The sequence below is a fragment of the Dysidea avara genome, chromosome 4 (genome assembly GCF_963678975.1).
Source record: "Dysidea avara chromosome 4, odDysAvar1.4, whole genome shotgun sequence".
Lineage (NCBI taxonomy): Eukaryota > Metazoa > Porifera > Demospongiae > Dictyoceratida > Dysideidae > Dysidea > Dysidea avara.
In genome coordinates, this window is record NC_089275.1 from 17,530,649 (window position 1) to 17,547,736 (window position 17,088).

At 36.5% G+C, this 17,088-nt stretch overlaps 1 protein-coding gene across 12 annotated transcripts; it reads left to right on the forward strand.

Moving 5' to 3' along the window:
- Positions 1-69: 69 nt before the first annotated feature.
- Positions 70-16,224, forward strand: LOC136253412 (ankyrin repeat domain-containing protein 29-like). 12 transcript variants are annotated; one of them, XM_066046078.1, is made up of 15 exons: positions 9,245-9,419; positions 9,937-10,035; positions 10,085-10,183; positions 10,302-10,400; positions 10,463-10,561; positions 10,611-10,890; positions 10,943-11,027; positions 11,209-11,307; positions 12,288-12,386; positions 12,436-13,464; positions 13,508-13,629; positions 13,710-13,791; positions 14,072-14,143; positions 15,211-15,295; positions 15,988-16,224. In XM_066046078.1, exons 1-6 carry the CDS (start codon positions 9,390-9,392, stop codon positions 10,794-10,796), a joined length of 612 nt encoding a protein of 203 aa, XP_065902150.1. In that variant the 5' UTR covers positions 9,245-9,389; the 3' UTR covers positions 10,797-10,890; positions 10,943-11,027; positions 11,209-11,307; positions 12,288-12,386; positions 12,436-13,464; positions 13,508-13,629; positions 13,710-13,791; positions 14,072-14,143; positions 15,211-15,295; positions 15,988-16,224. The 12 variants fall into 12 exon arrangements, with proteins under 12 accessions (XP_065902148.1, XP_065902147.1, XP_065902150.1 ...); XM_066046079.1 differs by lacking the exon at positions 15,211-15,295 and having other exon boundaries at positions 12,436-12,521; positions 13,375-13,464; XM_066046086.1 differs by lacking the exon at positions 15,211-15,295 and having other exon boundaries at positions 10,611-10,709; positions 10,792-10,890.
- The last annotated feature ends 864 nt before the right edge of the window (positions 16,225-17,088 follow it).

Consider the following 17,088-nt stretch of genomic DNA (forward strand, 5'->3'; position numbering starts at 1 on the left):
TTATCGCCACATGTTCAGTGATCATTATCTGATCTCCACGATTACATCACGACCGGGATCGTGATACCTCAATGAATAACTTAATTTGTTTTCATACGCGTTAGTCAAATCGAAGGGGATTTTCATTCAGCTCACCTTCAGCAAGCAAGGCTGTTCTTGTTGGTCACGCAGTGTAGTCATGTCCCATAGTATTGGTAAGATTATCACAACATTGTAGATGTCTCGTAATATGTGGCTATTAATTTTGTACTGAGTGTTCATCTCATTCACTACTCAGCGCCAGTGCGGTAAGGGCGCTTATACTCAAGCTTATACTAGCAAAGTCAAATGATTTTACAAGTAGAAGAAACACGACTTTTAGCTACAGCACTTTGTAAATGCTGCAGTTTGATATATAGGTTTGCCACATTTGCTTTTGTAGTAGCTAAGTAAACAGGTACAGTAGTCCAGACATCTCTATCAGTGGCGTAGCCAGGAAAAAAATTTTACCGAGGCAAAGTTTATACTTTGACCTAACGTATAATTGAGAAGGTCTGCTTCTGACTCAACTGATACACAAATACTTTCAAGTATGGGTGGTGCAGCATTTGGAGGTTGACTATCTGATTGGGTGGAAAGTGTTTCAGAAGACTTATAGCTTTTCTACCTGTCATAAGTAATGCTCCAGCTTAGTTAATGCTACAGTTTACCATGCTACAATTATTTTAGACTAGTTTAATTGTACTCAACACAATTAACTTACTCTGGAGATATTTTGAGTGGTCAGGACTGCAACGGAGGTCATAGTCATGCACACTATACTTTTATCGATATGATATGATGTGATGTGTAATAAGTGAAAGATTATCTCTTTCATATGATGCTCAACTGCATGTGCTAAGCATGTCAAGCTAGGGAGTCTGGGGGCATGCTCCATCAATGAAAGTTTCAAAAACATGGCCATGCTTTGAAATGGCATGTGGAGACCATTTTTTGATTGTAACTGCTATTAATGCATGATATGCATGATCAATTAGCTCAGTTCATTGCCATGCAGTTGACTCATTGGAACTTTAGAAAAAACAATTAACATTGATTTAGACCAAGCATTGTAATGAGAACAGTGGCTATAATCTGTATACTAAATGCTCTATAGTGAATGCTCTATTAGAGTATATTACGATAACTGCTTTATTAGAGTATCTCGATCTTTTTGCAAATTCAAGTAGCTGTAAAGTGGTCCAGCACCGTGTCACCATGGGTTCTAGCCCTGCTTTCTATTATGTGTGGTACAGTAATGCTGCCTAGTAAGATTTTGAGTAGAAAATCTGGGGTGCCAAAACTCAGGCCTGCTCAGCCTGTTGTTGAGCATTTTTACCGAGGCAGCTTCCTCGGTTGCCTCAGTGGTAGCTACGCCACTGTCTATTGTGGGATAGAACACCATTGATAGCCATGGCACAAAACAAGTGACGTATGTGGAATCACTTAAGTGCATGGCATCATCAATAAGCTATCATAGACATCTAAGTTGTATCCTGAAAACGATGAGCTGGACCACTTGTTTAAACTAACTTGTTTACATAGCTAGGAATAGAGGAAGGTAAGCTAGAAGGGCTGAGACCCACCTCAGTGGGCTTTAATCCTTCAACTTCTTCAAAATAGTGATCATTAATGCCATACCTATTTGAAAAAAGTTGCTGCTTGGACCCGACTGATCCAATTTTGCATAGATTTTATTAGAATTAAGATCACATGACACCTAGAATTTTATTTGTAATTGGTGCAAAATGATTGAGATACTCTAATAGAACAGTCAGTGTGTAAAATCTTGAAAGATAAACATTATCTAATCCAAAACAGCCAAGCTATAAAAAGGAGTGCGGCGCTCAAAAAGGCTATGGTGAAAAAAGATGTGAAATCCAAGGTAGCAGCCAAGAAAATAGCTGTGATGGTAGGTTAATGGTAAAAATTTTAATAACAGTTCAGGTGAATTTTGGTACTGCTTCGTCTTGACACAAAATTCACCTGAATTGTTGTTATTAAAAATTTTACCATTAACCTACCATCACAGCCATTTCTTGGCCGCCACCTTAAATTTCACATCTTTTTTCACCATATCCTTTTTGAGGGCTGCACTCTTTTTTTTACAGCTTGGCTGTTTTGGATTAGATTTTGCTTCTTTTTGTATTTGTATACCCCAAAGTCGGCCTGTGGCCGGCTTTGGGGCTTTTTAACCTGTCTTTTTTTCTTTACCACAGGAAGAAGAAAAGATGAAGCAAATGTTAAATACTTTAAATATTTCTGATTTTATCAGTAAATGTACAAATTATATATACAATACATATATTTGTTACAGAACTCTACATAGTGGTTTCTTTGTAACTGAACACTCTACAAGTTGAGTCCTTCTAGCTGATCTCTCTACAGGGTGAATTATTTGTAGCTGAACTATCTACAAGGTAACTTCTTCAAGCTGATCTCTCTACAGGATGATTTGTTTGTAGCTGAACTATCTACAAGGTAACTTCTTCTAGCTGATCTCTCTACAGGGTCACTTGTTTGTAGTTGAACTCTCAAGCTGACTCTCTACAAGGTAACTTCTTCTAGCTGATGTCTCTACAGGGTCACTAGTTAGTAGCTGAACTCTCTATAAGGTGAGCTGATCTTTCTACAGGGTGATTTGTTTGTAGCTGAACTCTCTACAGGTGATTTGTTTGCAGCTGAACTCTCTACATGATGATTTCTTTGTAACTGAACGTTCTACAAGGTAACTTCTTTTAGCTGATCCCTCTACAGGGTGATTTGTTTGTAGCTGAACTCTGGTTTCTTTGTAGCTGAACTCTCTACAAGTTGACTTCTTCTAGCTGAACTATGTAGTTGAACTCCTTACAAGGTAACTTCTTCTAGCTGATCTCTCTACAGAGTGAATTGTTTGTAGCTGAACTCTCTACAGGACGATTTGTTTGTAGCTGATCTCTTTACAGGTTACTAGTTCCTAGCTGATCTCTTGAATTTTTTTCAGGGTGACTGCTCTATTAGGATGACTGCTCTATTAGAGTATCTCGATCTCGCACTTGCTACACCAAGTTGGATTTTGTGTTATAACTCCGTGGCCTTAAGTCTGATTCTTCTACACCATTGCAGAGTCTTTCTAAGATGATTACTCCATCTGTACAGCGAATTTCAAAGCATTGCCCAAGCTGTTTTTCTGGTAGGCGTGAAAGTAGTTTTTTTATTAGCTAATCTCGATTGCATAATTGTTACACACTGTTGGTTTTTTTGTTGTATCTTCCTGGTTTTTAGCTCGATTTCTTTCAAACCACAAAAGGTTTGAGGTTCAATAGTAAACCTATTCACCCACCGATTTTCAGCTTCTTCCCATAAGCAGTTTATCCTGAAGGTGTGACAACATATTGGTGTTATTGTTCGTGAATAATCGCTCATAACTCTTTGCCTGTTAGTCCAGCCAAAGTTGGTACCGAGGTGCGCCTTTATAGCCCCCCCTTCTGTGTGCCAAATTGCACGGAAATCGGATAAGGTGTTCGCGTTTTATAGCAGTTTTTGTAAGTGTGCGAAAAGGAAGAAAAATAAGAAGAAAAAACGAAGAAACTAAGCCAATTTTTGAAGTCACATATCTCGGGAACGCTTGAAGCGATTGTGCTCAAATTTGGAATGTGGAGTACTGAAGGTGGAGGGAGTGTCCATAGCACAAATCGTCTTGTTTCGTCAAGGCAACACAGAGCTACGGAGGTGCGAAAATTGAGCTTTCATTCTTCCTGTCAATATACTCACGGGTGTTGTGCGCCGGCTTCTTGGGCCGCACAACACACTACCGCGTGTCTTGATCTATATGGGCATGTCTACAACTGTACATATATAGCACAGGTCAAGCAGAGGTAGTGTTTGGTACTTGCATCAGACACATGACAAATTTCGTACCCCTGAGAACATTAATAACGTATATACCTACCTAGGGATGACTTTGTATATGACCAATACTCTCAGTGACCTGGGATGTATGTCAGGATTCAAACCAGGTCGGTATGATGACCCACTGCCAGATAGTGATTTTAATCTTAATTAAAACTGGGGCATACGTCAAAGGTATTCAGCTAGCAGTGTTGGGAGTAACGCATTACTTATGTAAAGCGTTACATAATATTATTACTTTTGTGGTAACAAAGTAATATAACGAAATACACTATAAAAACAAGTAATAAACTCAAGTTAGTTTACTTACAAATGTAACACGTTACCTAAGTAATATAGTTACTGTAACGAGTCTAATATTAAGTAATATTATTACTACAAGTAACGAAGTTACTAATCTCAGTATTTATCCTCTGAGTAATGCCTAGCCACAACGAAGTAACGAAGCCTACTGAATGAAGTTTATTCACCAGCTTCTTCTTATAACCAAGATTTACACATTGTCCAACAACGCAATCATGTCACGTGATAGTGGGTTGTTTCACACGTGACAGCTTAAGGCTGTGGACACAAAGTAATATAATATTTAACGTTACTTTATTTTGTGGGTAATATGTAACTGTAACTAAATAATTCAGTTGCAAGGAATATGTTATGTGTAACTAGTTACTTTTACAAAGTAACTTGCCCAACACTGTCAGCTAGCAATTAAGTAAACAGCTACTTTTAAATTAATGATCAATCACGTAAGCCTACAGACTAGTGATGTACCGATAAGAGATTTTAATTAGCCGATTATCCGATTAGCCGATATTGAAATTCACATATTGGCCGATACCGATAACAGATCCGATGTTTCTGTTAACCAAAATTTCACATGTATTTGGTAAAATTGTCATTTTTAAAACACTATTTTGGTCTTACTTTTATGAAAACAATATCATCAGGGTCTGTAAAATTAATTGGCGGATTAATCAGCTAATATTACCGATACTGATATTGCAAAAGTGTGGCCAATAAACCGATTTCCGATTATTAACCGATTAATCGGTGCATCAATACTACAGACAGTAATCACATTTCCTGTAAGTGGGTGTGTCTTTGTGGACTTCAACATACCTCACTGATTGGCTACATGTATGCCTTTACAGACAGTATCACACATTCCCAATAAATGGGCATGACTCACAAAAGAAACTGGCAAGGCTAGTTTATCACTCATATATATTAAATCCACATTGTCAAGCTAATTAATTCATTTGATGTAATCCAATATTCTTTCTGACCTGTACAAAATGCAACCTGGTTGTCCTGGTGACCCAACCCAGTTCCAACCCTGGTATATACGCATAGTGATTCTTAACCACAACAAATATTCCAGATTGTGCCAGTTTTTACATGGACAGAAAACTAAAATTATTCTGACACATGTACCCAGCAAGTGTTAAAAAGTTGTTTTTAATTGTGTTCTATGAAGAACTATTTTACTGATTAGCAGGCATGCATATAAAACCAAATGTGGAATCACCATGCTCCCTGCCTCTTCCATTATCATTCCTTTATTACTGTGAATAATATTTTTTAATTTGTACTATAATGTTTGATCATTGTGCTACAAAATTATGAGTGGCTTCTTGCCTATCCTTAGTGTAGACCAATAATCTGTGTGCTATGTTGTTCCAGTGGCTCTTGGTACAATGAATAGTTACATTACTTACATGATTTGTCTGAATTGTAGTTTTCTTCAGGAATTATAGTGGTATGTGTTGATTGTTCTATCATGATTTGCAGAACATCACCATCCTGAGTTAAAGCAGTTGATTAATATATTACAACCTGTTACTAGTGGAGTAGCAAAGCGATGGTATGATATTGGTGTACAGTTGTTGGATACTGACTCTGGCACACTGGATGTGATCAAAGGGAACTATCCCACGGATATCAGTACTTGTTGTAGGGAGATGTTCAAGGAATGGCTAGAGAGGCAACCTGATGCTAGCTGGAGTCAACTAATACAAGTGTTGATTGACATTGGTATGAAAACATTAGCAGATAAAGTCAGAACTACCCTGAAACAAAGTGTGTTCATTGAGTATGAATATGCATGTTTGTGATTTGCTATATACGTTTGTACTGTACAACACACTTTCACACCTACATAACTATGCCTTTAAATACTTTGTTCATGTTAGGCCACCCCCTACACCATTGTTCACAACCAGGAAAAATGTTTAATTTAGTAGACAATGCTCACCTGATGAAGTAAGGGTGTGACTGCTCTATTAAAATATCTTGATCTTTTGTGGTCTAAATTCTTCTCAGTTTTCTTATTATTATTACATTATACGAAGTCAGCGGCCTCAATTGCTTAGGTGCTCTGTTTACATAATGAATATTTGGTTTTGAACCCAAAAGCATATACACTTCTAGTATACTCAAAATCTGAGCAAAAAAATATCATAAAAAATGTAATGACTGTTCATTTATTTACTGTAGTTACTATCTAATCCAATACAGCCAAGCTGTAAAAACAGAGTGCGGCCCTCAAAAAGGCTATGGTGAAAAAAGATGTGAAATCCAAGGTGGCGGCCAAGAAATGGCTGTGATGGTAAGTTAATGGTAAAATTTTAATAACGACAATTCAGATAAATTTTGGTGCCGCTTGGTCAATTGGCACAAAATTCACCTGAATTGTCGTTATTAAAATTTTTACCATTAACCTACCATCACAGCCGTTTCTTGGCTGCTACCTTGGATTTCACATCTTTTTTCACCATAGCCTTTTTGAGGGCCGCACTCTGTTTTTACAGCTTGTTTGTTTTGGATTAGATTTCACTTCTTTTTTGTATTTGTATACCCAAAAGCCGGCCTACTTTGGGACTGTTTTAACATATCTTTTTTTTCTTTACAACAGGAAGAAGAAAAGATAAAGCAGATGTACTTTAAATATTTCTGATTTTATCAGTAAATGTACAAATTATATATAATACATATATTTATTACAGAACTCTCCATGGTGGTTTCTTTGTAACTGAACACTCTACAAGGTGACTTTTCTAGCTTCTCTCTCTACAGGGTGAATTGTTTGTAGCTGAACGATCTACAAGTAACTTCTTCTAGCTGATCTCTCTACAGGGTGATTTTTATTGTAGCTGAACTAGCATCTTCTAGCTGATCTCTCTACAGGGTGGTTTGTTTATAGCTGAACTCTCTACAAGGTAACTTCTTCTAGCTGATCTTTCTACAGGGTGATTTGTTTGTAGCTGAACTAGCATCTTCTAGCTGCTAGTCTCTCTACAGGGTGGTTTGTTTATAGCTGAACTCTCTACAAGGTAACTTCTTCTAGCCGATCTCTCTACAGGGTGATTTGTTTGTAGCTGAATTCTGTATTTTGGTGATTTGTTTGCAGCTGAGCTCTTTACAGAATGGTTTCTTTGTAGCTGAACTCTCTACAAGGTAACTTCTTCAAGCTGATGTCTCTACAGGGTCACTAGTTTGTAGCTGAACTGTCTACATGGTGACTTCTTCTAGGTGATCTTTCTACACGGTGATTTGTTTGTAGCTGAACTCTCTACATGTGGTTTGTTTGCAGCTGAACTCTCTACATGATGGTTTATTTGTAGCTGAACTCTCTACAAGGTAACTTCTTCTAGCTGATCTCTCTACAGGGCGATTTGTTTGTAGCTGAACTCTCTACATGATGATTTCTTTGTAGCTGAACTCTCTGCAAGGTAACTTCTTCTAGCTGATCTCTCTACAGGGCGATTTGTTTGTAGCTGAACTCTCTACATGGTGGTTTCCTTGTAGCTGATCTCTATACAGGTTACTTGTTTCTAGCTGATCTCTTGAATTCTCTTCAGAGTGACTGCTCTATTAGAGTATCTCGATCTCGCACTTGCTACACCAAGTTCGATTTCGTGTTATAACTCCGTGGCTTTATGTCTGATACTTCTACACCATTGAAGAGCCTTTCTAAGATGATTACTCCATCTATACAGCGATTTTCAAAGCATTACCCCAAGCGGTTTATCTGGTAGGCGTGACAAGCAGTCGTTTTTTATTAGCTAATCTCGATTGCGTAATTGCTACACGCTGTTGGTTTTTTCGTTGTATCTTCCTGGTTTTTAGCTCAATTTCTTTCAAACCACAAAAGGTTTGAGGTTCAATAGTTAACCTATTCACCCACCGATTTTCAGCTTCTTCCCATACGCGGTTTACCCTGTAGACGTGACAACATATTGGTGTTATTTTTCGTGAATAATTGCTCATAACTCTTTGCCTGTTTATCGTAGTACAGCCACAGTTGGTACCGAGATGCGCCTTTATACCCCCCTTCTGTGTGCCAAATTGCAAGGCAATCGGATAAGGCGTCCGCGTTTTATAGCAGTTTTTGTAAGTGTGTGAAAAGAGGAAGAAAATAAGAAAAAAAACGAAGAAACTAAGCCCATTTTGTGAAGTCGCATATCTCGGAAATGCTTGAAGCGATTTCGCTCAAATTTGGAATGTGGAGTGCTGAAGTTGGAGGAAGTGTCCACAGCAAAAATCGTCTTGTTTCATCAAGGTAGCACAGAGCTACTGAGGTGCGAAAATTGTGTTTTCTTTCTTCCTGTCATTATACTCACGGGTGTTGCGCGCCGGCTTCTTGGGCCGCACGACACACTACCGTGTGTCTTGATATGTAGTACATATGTTATAAGTAGTTTGTTTAGCTACTATACTGTTACTGATAATGAATTTGTTTCCATCATGGATCAGCCAATTAGACTGTTATTTTACACTTCGTAGATATCTTTGTGTCTCAATCTACCAAGAGTACATGCAGTGTAATCAAGATTCCTTGTGAAGCTAGTGTTGAATTTGGTGTTCTATTGGGGGAAATCCTTGAACTACTTAAAAAGAATGAAAGAACAAATTTGGACATTGTCAAGAGTATTTGTTCAAACTTGACTATCAAAGACGACACTGACATGTTATATTTCAATGCTGAACAATTGAAGACAATAGAGGCTTATAGTGACATTGTAGCTTTATTCCGACAGCAGTTTAGATACTACTGGAGGTGGGATGATTGCACATTTTTAACTATTGTTGTTTCAAAATTAAAGGAAGGCATGACCTGTATTGAAATGATACAAATGTATAAGAAAAAATTGTGCAGTAACCTTAAGCTGTGTCACATTTATGAGCAGTGTAGACAAGAAGGTTGTGACGTACCTGATGGATACTCTAAAATGGTCGCGATTATAAAGACCAAAACCTATTCAGATATCACTTTGAAAGAGTACGAAGAATTGAAAGAGTTCATTTCTAAACACTGTGGAGTAGAGTCCTATGTACTATGTCCATTCTGCAAGGCAGGTTCACACTCATTGATACTGGAGTGGTACATTCCGTCAACTGCTGTCAAACACATGGTGGACATTGCTACTAAGAATACTTAAGTGTTTATCACTGAGGGATTTGTGTATTTGAAAATATCAATGTATAAGATAACTGATAGAAGAGAAATTGTAAGTTACTGTATAATTGCCATACTTGTTGTTAATTTTGTATTACATACAGCCTGAATTACAGCTTACTTACTGTACCAGTTGTTTTGTTTCATAAATACAGGGATTACTCATGCAATGGCAATGTATGTTATTCCACTTTTATATGTATATAAAATTGAAGGGCCAGTGACAAAAGGGGACAAGTGCCATTTGAAAATTTAGGTGACCACATAGTGGACATTAAACGGATTTAGGGACATGATTGAATTATAGACCGCCATGAACTTTTAAATTATGTTGTTTTTACTTAGTGATAAGATTATTCACCTGCCTAAAAGAGACAATTTTAATTTTAGAAAATAGAAACTTTAAATTGCACATATCCGCCTTTTTCACTTTATTCATTATTCATCATCTGATTTACGTATAATCCTTTTGACTGTGTGCTGTGCTGTGCTTATATTGTGGAGTACAATTATATGTTGTATTACGTACGTATTAATATTTTATATACATTCTGTTGTGATACATGTAGTATGGAGTGACTCGCCTGTGTCTTGCTGTTAAAAATGGTCAAGTCAAACTAGTGGACAGTTTGATTAAATCTGGAGCAAATATCAATGCTGCATATAAAGTGGGAGGAGAACTAATTATGACTACATAATAATTATATTTTTTTGTAGGATGGATGGACTCCTCTACATGTTGCTGCAGAACATGGACATGTTAAAATCATAGAGATGTTGATCCGTTCACAAGCAAATGTTAATGCTCCAAACAAAGTGAGAAATATACATTTATTTAGCATATTCACTAAAATTTAGTAACCACGGATTCAGTAGATAGGTCCCTACTGGGATTATAAATTTGAATTTGTTTTGTCTGTTGTTGGCATCATAGGATGAATGGACACCTCTTCATGTTGCTTCCGCAAATGATCATGTTCAAGTAGTGGAGATGTTGATCAAATCTGGAGCAAATGTTAACATTACTACTGGAGTGAGTAAATATTTACACTATCTTGTTGTAGAAGCATGGCTCCATTTTATCTGCAAATGTAGAGAGGAGTGACTCCATTACATGTTGCTGCTGATTTTGGTCATGTTGGAGTGGTAGAGAAATTGATAATGTCAACAGCGAATATCAATGCTACATACAAAGCAAGTGGCTTTGTAATGCTTTGTTATGAATAAGTCTCTGTATATGTAGGATGAGTGGAGTTGTTTGCATGTAGCTGCAAAGAATGGACATGTTCATGTAGTGGATAAATTGATTAAGTTTGGTGCAGACGTTAAGGCAGTTAATAAAGTTAGCATTAATATACATATTATTTCATTTGTATGGAAATCGGTACATTTCTTGTTTGCTTTTTGTTCCTGTATATATGTAGGATAACTGAACACCTCTACATGTTGCTGCTGAACACGGTCATGTTAAAGTAGTGGATGTATTAATAAAGTCAGAAGCAGATATCGATGCTATCACTAAAGTAATGTAAACTGGTTATTCTGTATAGTCTTGTGAACTTGTGTTTATTATAGAACGAATGGACGCCACTACATATTGCTGCATACAAGTGCCACATTCATGTGCAAGAGCAACTGATGAAAGATGAGACAATTGCAAGTAACACTGAGAAAGTGAGCTACCAAATATATACATAGTGTAAAGTGGAAGTATACACTCTAAATGATATTCACAGCATTAATGGTTCCGTATTTAAACCTTGAAGATGCTTTGCCATATCTCTATCTACAGAATCATGAACTCTGTGATGATGTTGTGTTTGTATTCATTAATTTTATAGAAGGATGTGGTTCCACCACATGTTGCTACGTACAACAGTCATATTCAAGTTGTAGAGATGTTGATCAAGTGTGGAGCACACGTAAATGCTGTGGGAAGAGTAAGTATATATATATCTCCATACATCAGTAAGGTGTCATGGATATTACATATACATACATAATATGTGTATACTGTGTATATTGTGTCTATCTACACCGGATGTTAGTAGTTGAGTTTCTTTTAAAAGCTAGCTGTGTGCACATGCTATGTGATACTGTAGATATGTATGTGTACATACGAATAGCAGTTTATTTGAGTGCGTTATTTCTTACTTTCTTACTGTCATTGGACAAGACCCTTAGATTCTTTATACATGCTATCTTTCCTTGATTTAGTCCTGCACCTTCAACAGTAGCTGCACTTGAGCAGTGCCACAATCGATTTTGAAAATGAAGGCTTAAACATCATCTTCTAGCATCTAGTGATGGCTGATTTTGAATAGTTGCCGCATAGATTTTTGGAACTAAGGCAATGAATAAATACTGTGGCATTTGACCAAGTAAATACTGTACAATATAATTATTACTATGATTGTCACACGTACATGCACATGACTACATACGTACTTTTATGTGTGATTTTCATGCAGTAAAAATGTAACAGTGCCAGCAAAAGTTGCATTGTGACTCAAATATATACAAACTGTAAACACTTGATTTGTACAAGGACAGCAGCAACTCAAATGTGCTGTTTATTACAATACAGCTATACTGTTTATATAGTTGGGTATTAATGTAGCATATTTCTGTAACTGTTAATGTAGGCACTCATATGCTTACTATGATGCCCCCTACTAACACAATTTAAATACTACATACTCAGACAGTATAATTATACTTTTGTCTTAATTTTAGGTTAACTAAAAATCTGCAATTATACAAAAATTGTTCACATTTTAAAACCTACTAATTTATCCAAATACTTCATCCAAAGTAGCTTGTAAGTTCAAGCACTCAATCAACCTGTTATTGTAACTGTATGGCAAAGTGTTTGTAATCAGTAGATGTCCACAATAAACTTTACATTTTTTCACTGTAGGCTGGTGATATTCCATTACATATTGCTGCAAGGAGAGGTCATGTTGAGGTAGTTGAAGTTTTAGTACAAACTGAAGCTGATGTTACTTGCACTAACAAAGTAATTTTCAATATCGCATTAAAGCTTCTAACTTTTGTGTAATACACAGGCTAACAAGCTACCAATACAAGAAGCAGTATGTTGTGGACACAGTGATATAGTTTACTACTTGATGGGGAATTGAAAATGCATAGAGTTGAGTTAGACTAGGTAATGGATGCATGCAAAATTACAAAACTGTAATTGGTGTATATAATCACCTTTATACATATATTTGTAATAGTAATATTGCACACCAAAATATTTTTCTTTAGCATTGTATAGTTCCTTATTACCCACCACTAAGAGCAGTCACACATTATTACATATGCATGGCTAGGTGATGAATGAGTTTACATGTTACCACCTGCACTAGCTGCATTGTATCCATCATACTCAATAGTAATACAAGGCACAACAGACATTATGTTCATTAATGTAAAGTTTATTTTAAATTGTGAATCCTGACATTGTAAGGGGTTTACCATTCAGGTATACAAAAATAGTCAGTTATTAGACCAGCCATAATTATAGTGTTGATGTCCTATTTTGGAGTTGCATTGGAGTGTATCATACAGTACAGTAGTAACTGTATATTAGGGACCACAATGGTTATGCACTTTCTCACAAAAAGTATTGTCCAGAAACCAGCCTTAGTGGCACTTTGGTAGTATTGCTTAGATATAAGCAAGCCAAAAAGTTGCAGTATGACCCAAAATGCTTCCAATAGGTTGCTACAAATTTTATTTTTGTTTAGAGGAATTTTCTTCTGCTTGACCATCTATCTGACGCCTTCAAACAACCATAACTCAATAACAGCTAAGACTACAGACTTGACTTTTTTACTGTTACTGTTTGATCGATGTCGCTTCAGCCTGAAAGGTCGTTTTTGGCATACCACAGAATGTACAATGTGCATATCATGGACTTACTTGTGTCCTCCTTTGTGTCTATTTATCTTTGCTGACAGCTCACTTTTCAGCAGGTAATTAATATTATTGCTATTTAGGGAATGCTATCACATGATAGTAATTCTGGTGCTATTCTTTCTTTTGATGTGGTAGATGTGCAGATTCATCAGTCATAATGTTACAAAAAAGTAAGCAAACAAATACAATTAACGTATCTGATTTGTATCTTAGTTTGATGATTACACTGCTCTCTTGCAAGTCTGGAACTCGCTCAGGCTTGCCATGATTTGTACATATTTTCTGAAGTTAAACATCCAATTAAATCAGTTTCTTTGAAGATGAGTTCTAAACTAGTATGTAATCTTGGCTAATCATGTTTACATTCTATACATTGCATTGCTATGCACTATTCTTATACTGTATGTGTACATAGGTTACACGACAACAAATTAGAAAAATGCTAAGGGAGCTGAGAATGGTGCCTAGATCATTTGGCCAGCTAGCAGATTGTTACAGTATGTATGTCTGTACACATATGTGACCGGATTTGTGAAAAGAGGTCTTCCACACACATTCAATTCTATGAACTTAGTAGACAGAAGCTCAGCGTTTAAGTGGCATACTCTATAATCTGTATTTTTCTACATCAATTATAAGCTCAATTGGTACACACTGCTGGCATATTATGAATTGCCAAAGTTGGAAAATTGGATGTGTGTGGAAAAGACCTCTTTTTGTAAATTCGGTAACGTTATTCAGGTTAATCAAGTACATGCTATCTTGTATGTCATATAGGTATGGATTCTGACCAGTCATCAGACACTCATTCTAGTACAAGTTCTGGTCATGAATCAAGTGGTACAGATGGTGAGATGTGTTGTCCAACAATAATACCATATGTGACTGTCTCTGGGAAAACCGGTCTTATCGCCCATTTAAAAGTATCGAGAAACGTTGGTTTTAAACATTCAGTGTGTTGTAGCTGGCCAATGGTGGTAGGTACGCATACCAAATTTTCACACGTTTCACAGCAATTTCTTACCTTTCTGATCATCCACTGAAGAAGTAGTCAGCAGCTAAGTTTCCCGCCATTTTAGATAGTTTTTAAACCGAGGTTGTCTGTATCAGACGAGCTCCAGAAGGGTGGGAGGCGGGGGCCCTGGAAGGTGGGCAAGATGGTGTTCCAAAATTGAAAAGAAACATGCTGGGATGAACTGGGCCAAGTTATAGGCCATTCAGGGCTCAGAACTGGCTAAAATGAAAGGAAATTTACAGCACAGGTCATTGTCCAACACCACGGAGCTGTACAGCCACACACAGCCATCACCTGGTTGGCCAGGGCTCCATCAATACCCCAGACCACTTGTACGACTCGCCACTGTGCTCTGAAAAAGCAGCCAGCAAAAACAGACCACTTCACTCTGGTCGACTGTGGCAATGAAACTTGATAGTGCATTCATTAAGCTTTGTGTTTGTGTGAAAAAATCAAACTTCCTGTCTTGGGCGATAAGAACGGTTTTCGTAGATCCAGTCACATATGATACTTAGTGAAATGTCCACCTCAAAGTGTATCTGTATTTGATAAGTGGTGGTTGCACTCTAGTGAGATGTGTAGTGTAAATGCTGCCCTTGAATCAATATTGTGGCTATTACAATGCATTTAAATGCATACTAGTGGTAAAAGGGGTTGACTGCATTCTGCAAGGATATTAATATTGATAAATTTTAATTATGGCCGTTATCAAAACTAATTAGCATTAACACCATTGCAACCATTTCTTGGCCGCCACCTTTGATTTCACAACATTTTCACCCAGGCTTTTGAAAGCAGCATCATTTTTCACAGCTTGTCTGCTTTTGTGTGTTAATTGTGTGTTACTATTTTTTATGCCAAAACCTATAGGGTTTTCTCACATAATATCACTACTATATAGCTGATGGATTTCTACTTCCTTTTAAAGTACAATATGCTAGTTTTTGACTAGTTGACTGTAGTATTAGGATGATTGCTTTATTTGAGTACGTTGATCTTGTTATTTAAAACAACTAAGTCATTAAAATTATCTCACATGATCAATTGCTAACATGTGTGGTCACAGTGTTAAATATTATGGTAATTGAACAGTCACAACTAATACAAGTACTGTTATATCTATAGCTACAAAACTGATTGTTATCAGTCAAACTATCCTCTCCCTTTCATATGATAGTAGTGTGAATACTTCAAATAATTTTATGATGTTTACATATACACACACCTGTAAGGAAGTGACATTATGGAAAAATAAATTAATGCCTCAGTATAGTTTCCTTTATAAGGAAAATGATGAGTACAAAAGATGGCTATAGGCACAGAAGACTGGCATTATTCAAACTCAAAAAAAACATGTATTTGCTCTAGTGCATAAATTGCTTTTGCCTATATAGTTTAGCCTCTAGTTTGGGACTGTGGTCATGGAGGAGGCATGTAGACCAAAAATTCAGTTTGGCTATTTTAAATTTGAACACTTCTGTGGCCATTACATTGTTTACTAATGCTGGACTTGACTTTAGGTATACTGTGCCTCTTCCATAAAGATGTTATATCAATTCAGTATGATACTTTTTAATTGGCAGCAACTTCAGGGTACCATTGTTTTTGTGTACCATCCTACTGTATGATACTGTTGCATACGTACACTGTAAGTATGTATGTTTTGCTACTGTTTCAGAAGGATAGCTGACTTGTGTAGCTACTTTGACATTATATGGAACTTACCTTTAAAGTAGAAAGTAAATGTACAGGAAGATACCTGAGCTCACAACAATTTTGTAATTTGTAACTTTTGTTGTTTTGTATTTACAAATTATTTTTACCAATGTACATGCATGTTTCATACCCCCATAATTGTGTGGATAAGTGTAAGTATTTCCTTTGTATTACATAATTAAGTTTGTGTTTTGTGCAATGAAAAGTCACAGAGAGGGGTGGTCCCCACATCTTCCCCCTTGGTAGTGGTCCAGAAAGTTTTTAATATCTTTCAGACTGAATCTGTGTATACAAACATCAGGTGAAAAACATAGAGCACCATATACTGTAGATTTTAAGCATTTTTTATTGTGCTCATGACCTCGATCACATCACCATGCATAACGTATTCTGTAAGCCAAAGTGCTATTTACATACCTTTGTATTTGGATAAATAAATGTGACCGGATCTTGGAAAACCTACCTTTTGGGCACAAGCAAACTTTTTGGGAAAACTCAATTGAAAATTTCAACATTTTTTTCAATATTAATTTTTTTTGCACATTTGGATAAAGCAACTATTAAACCTTCTTGCTGTGAAGTTTCACACCCATAGCTTCTTTTTCTTAGGAGATATGGATGATTATATCTGACCATGTAGTAATTTCACATGCGTGGGACAACAATTAACTTACAAATTAGGTGATTTGTTCAGGTGCTGGAATGGCTAAAACTTAGTCTTAGACAATAATACATGGCATTTAATTGCATAAATGTACCAAGAATACTTCATTAAACTATCAGAAATGTCTTTTAAAGTATTCTAGATAGTAAAAACGGAATTATTGGTAAACAAAGTGATTTGTCACCATTTGTCACCCTTAATCACTCACAGAACTCAATACATTACCATAAAAGTTAGTTTGTAATGTATAGGAGAGAAAATTGGCCATATCTCAGGAATGCTTAAAGATATTAAGTTGAAATTTTGACACAAGAAAGATAAGCACCCAGTACCTTATTTAAGCTATAAAACAGAAAATTGACCAATGTGCCAAAAAGGTAGGTTTTCCAAGATCAGGTC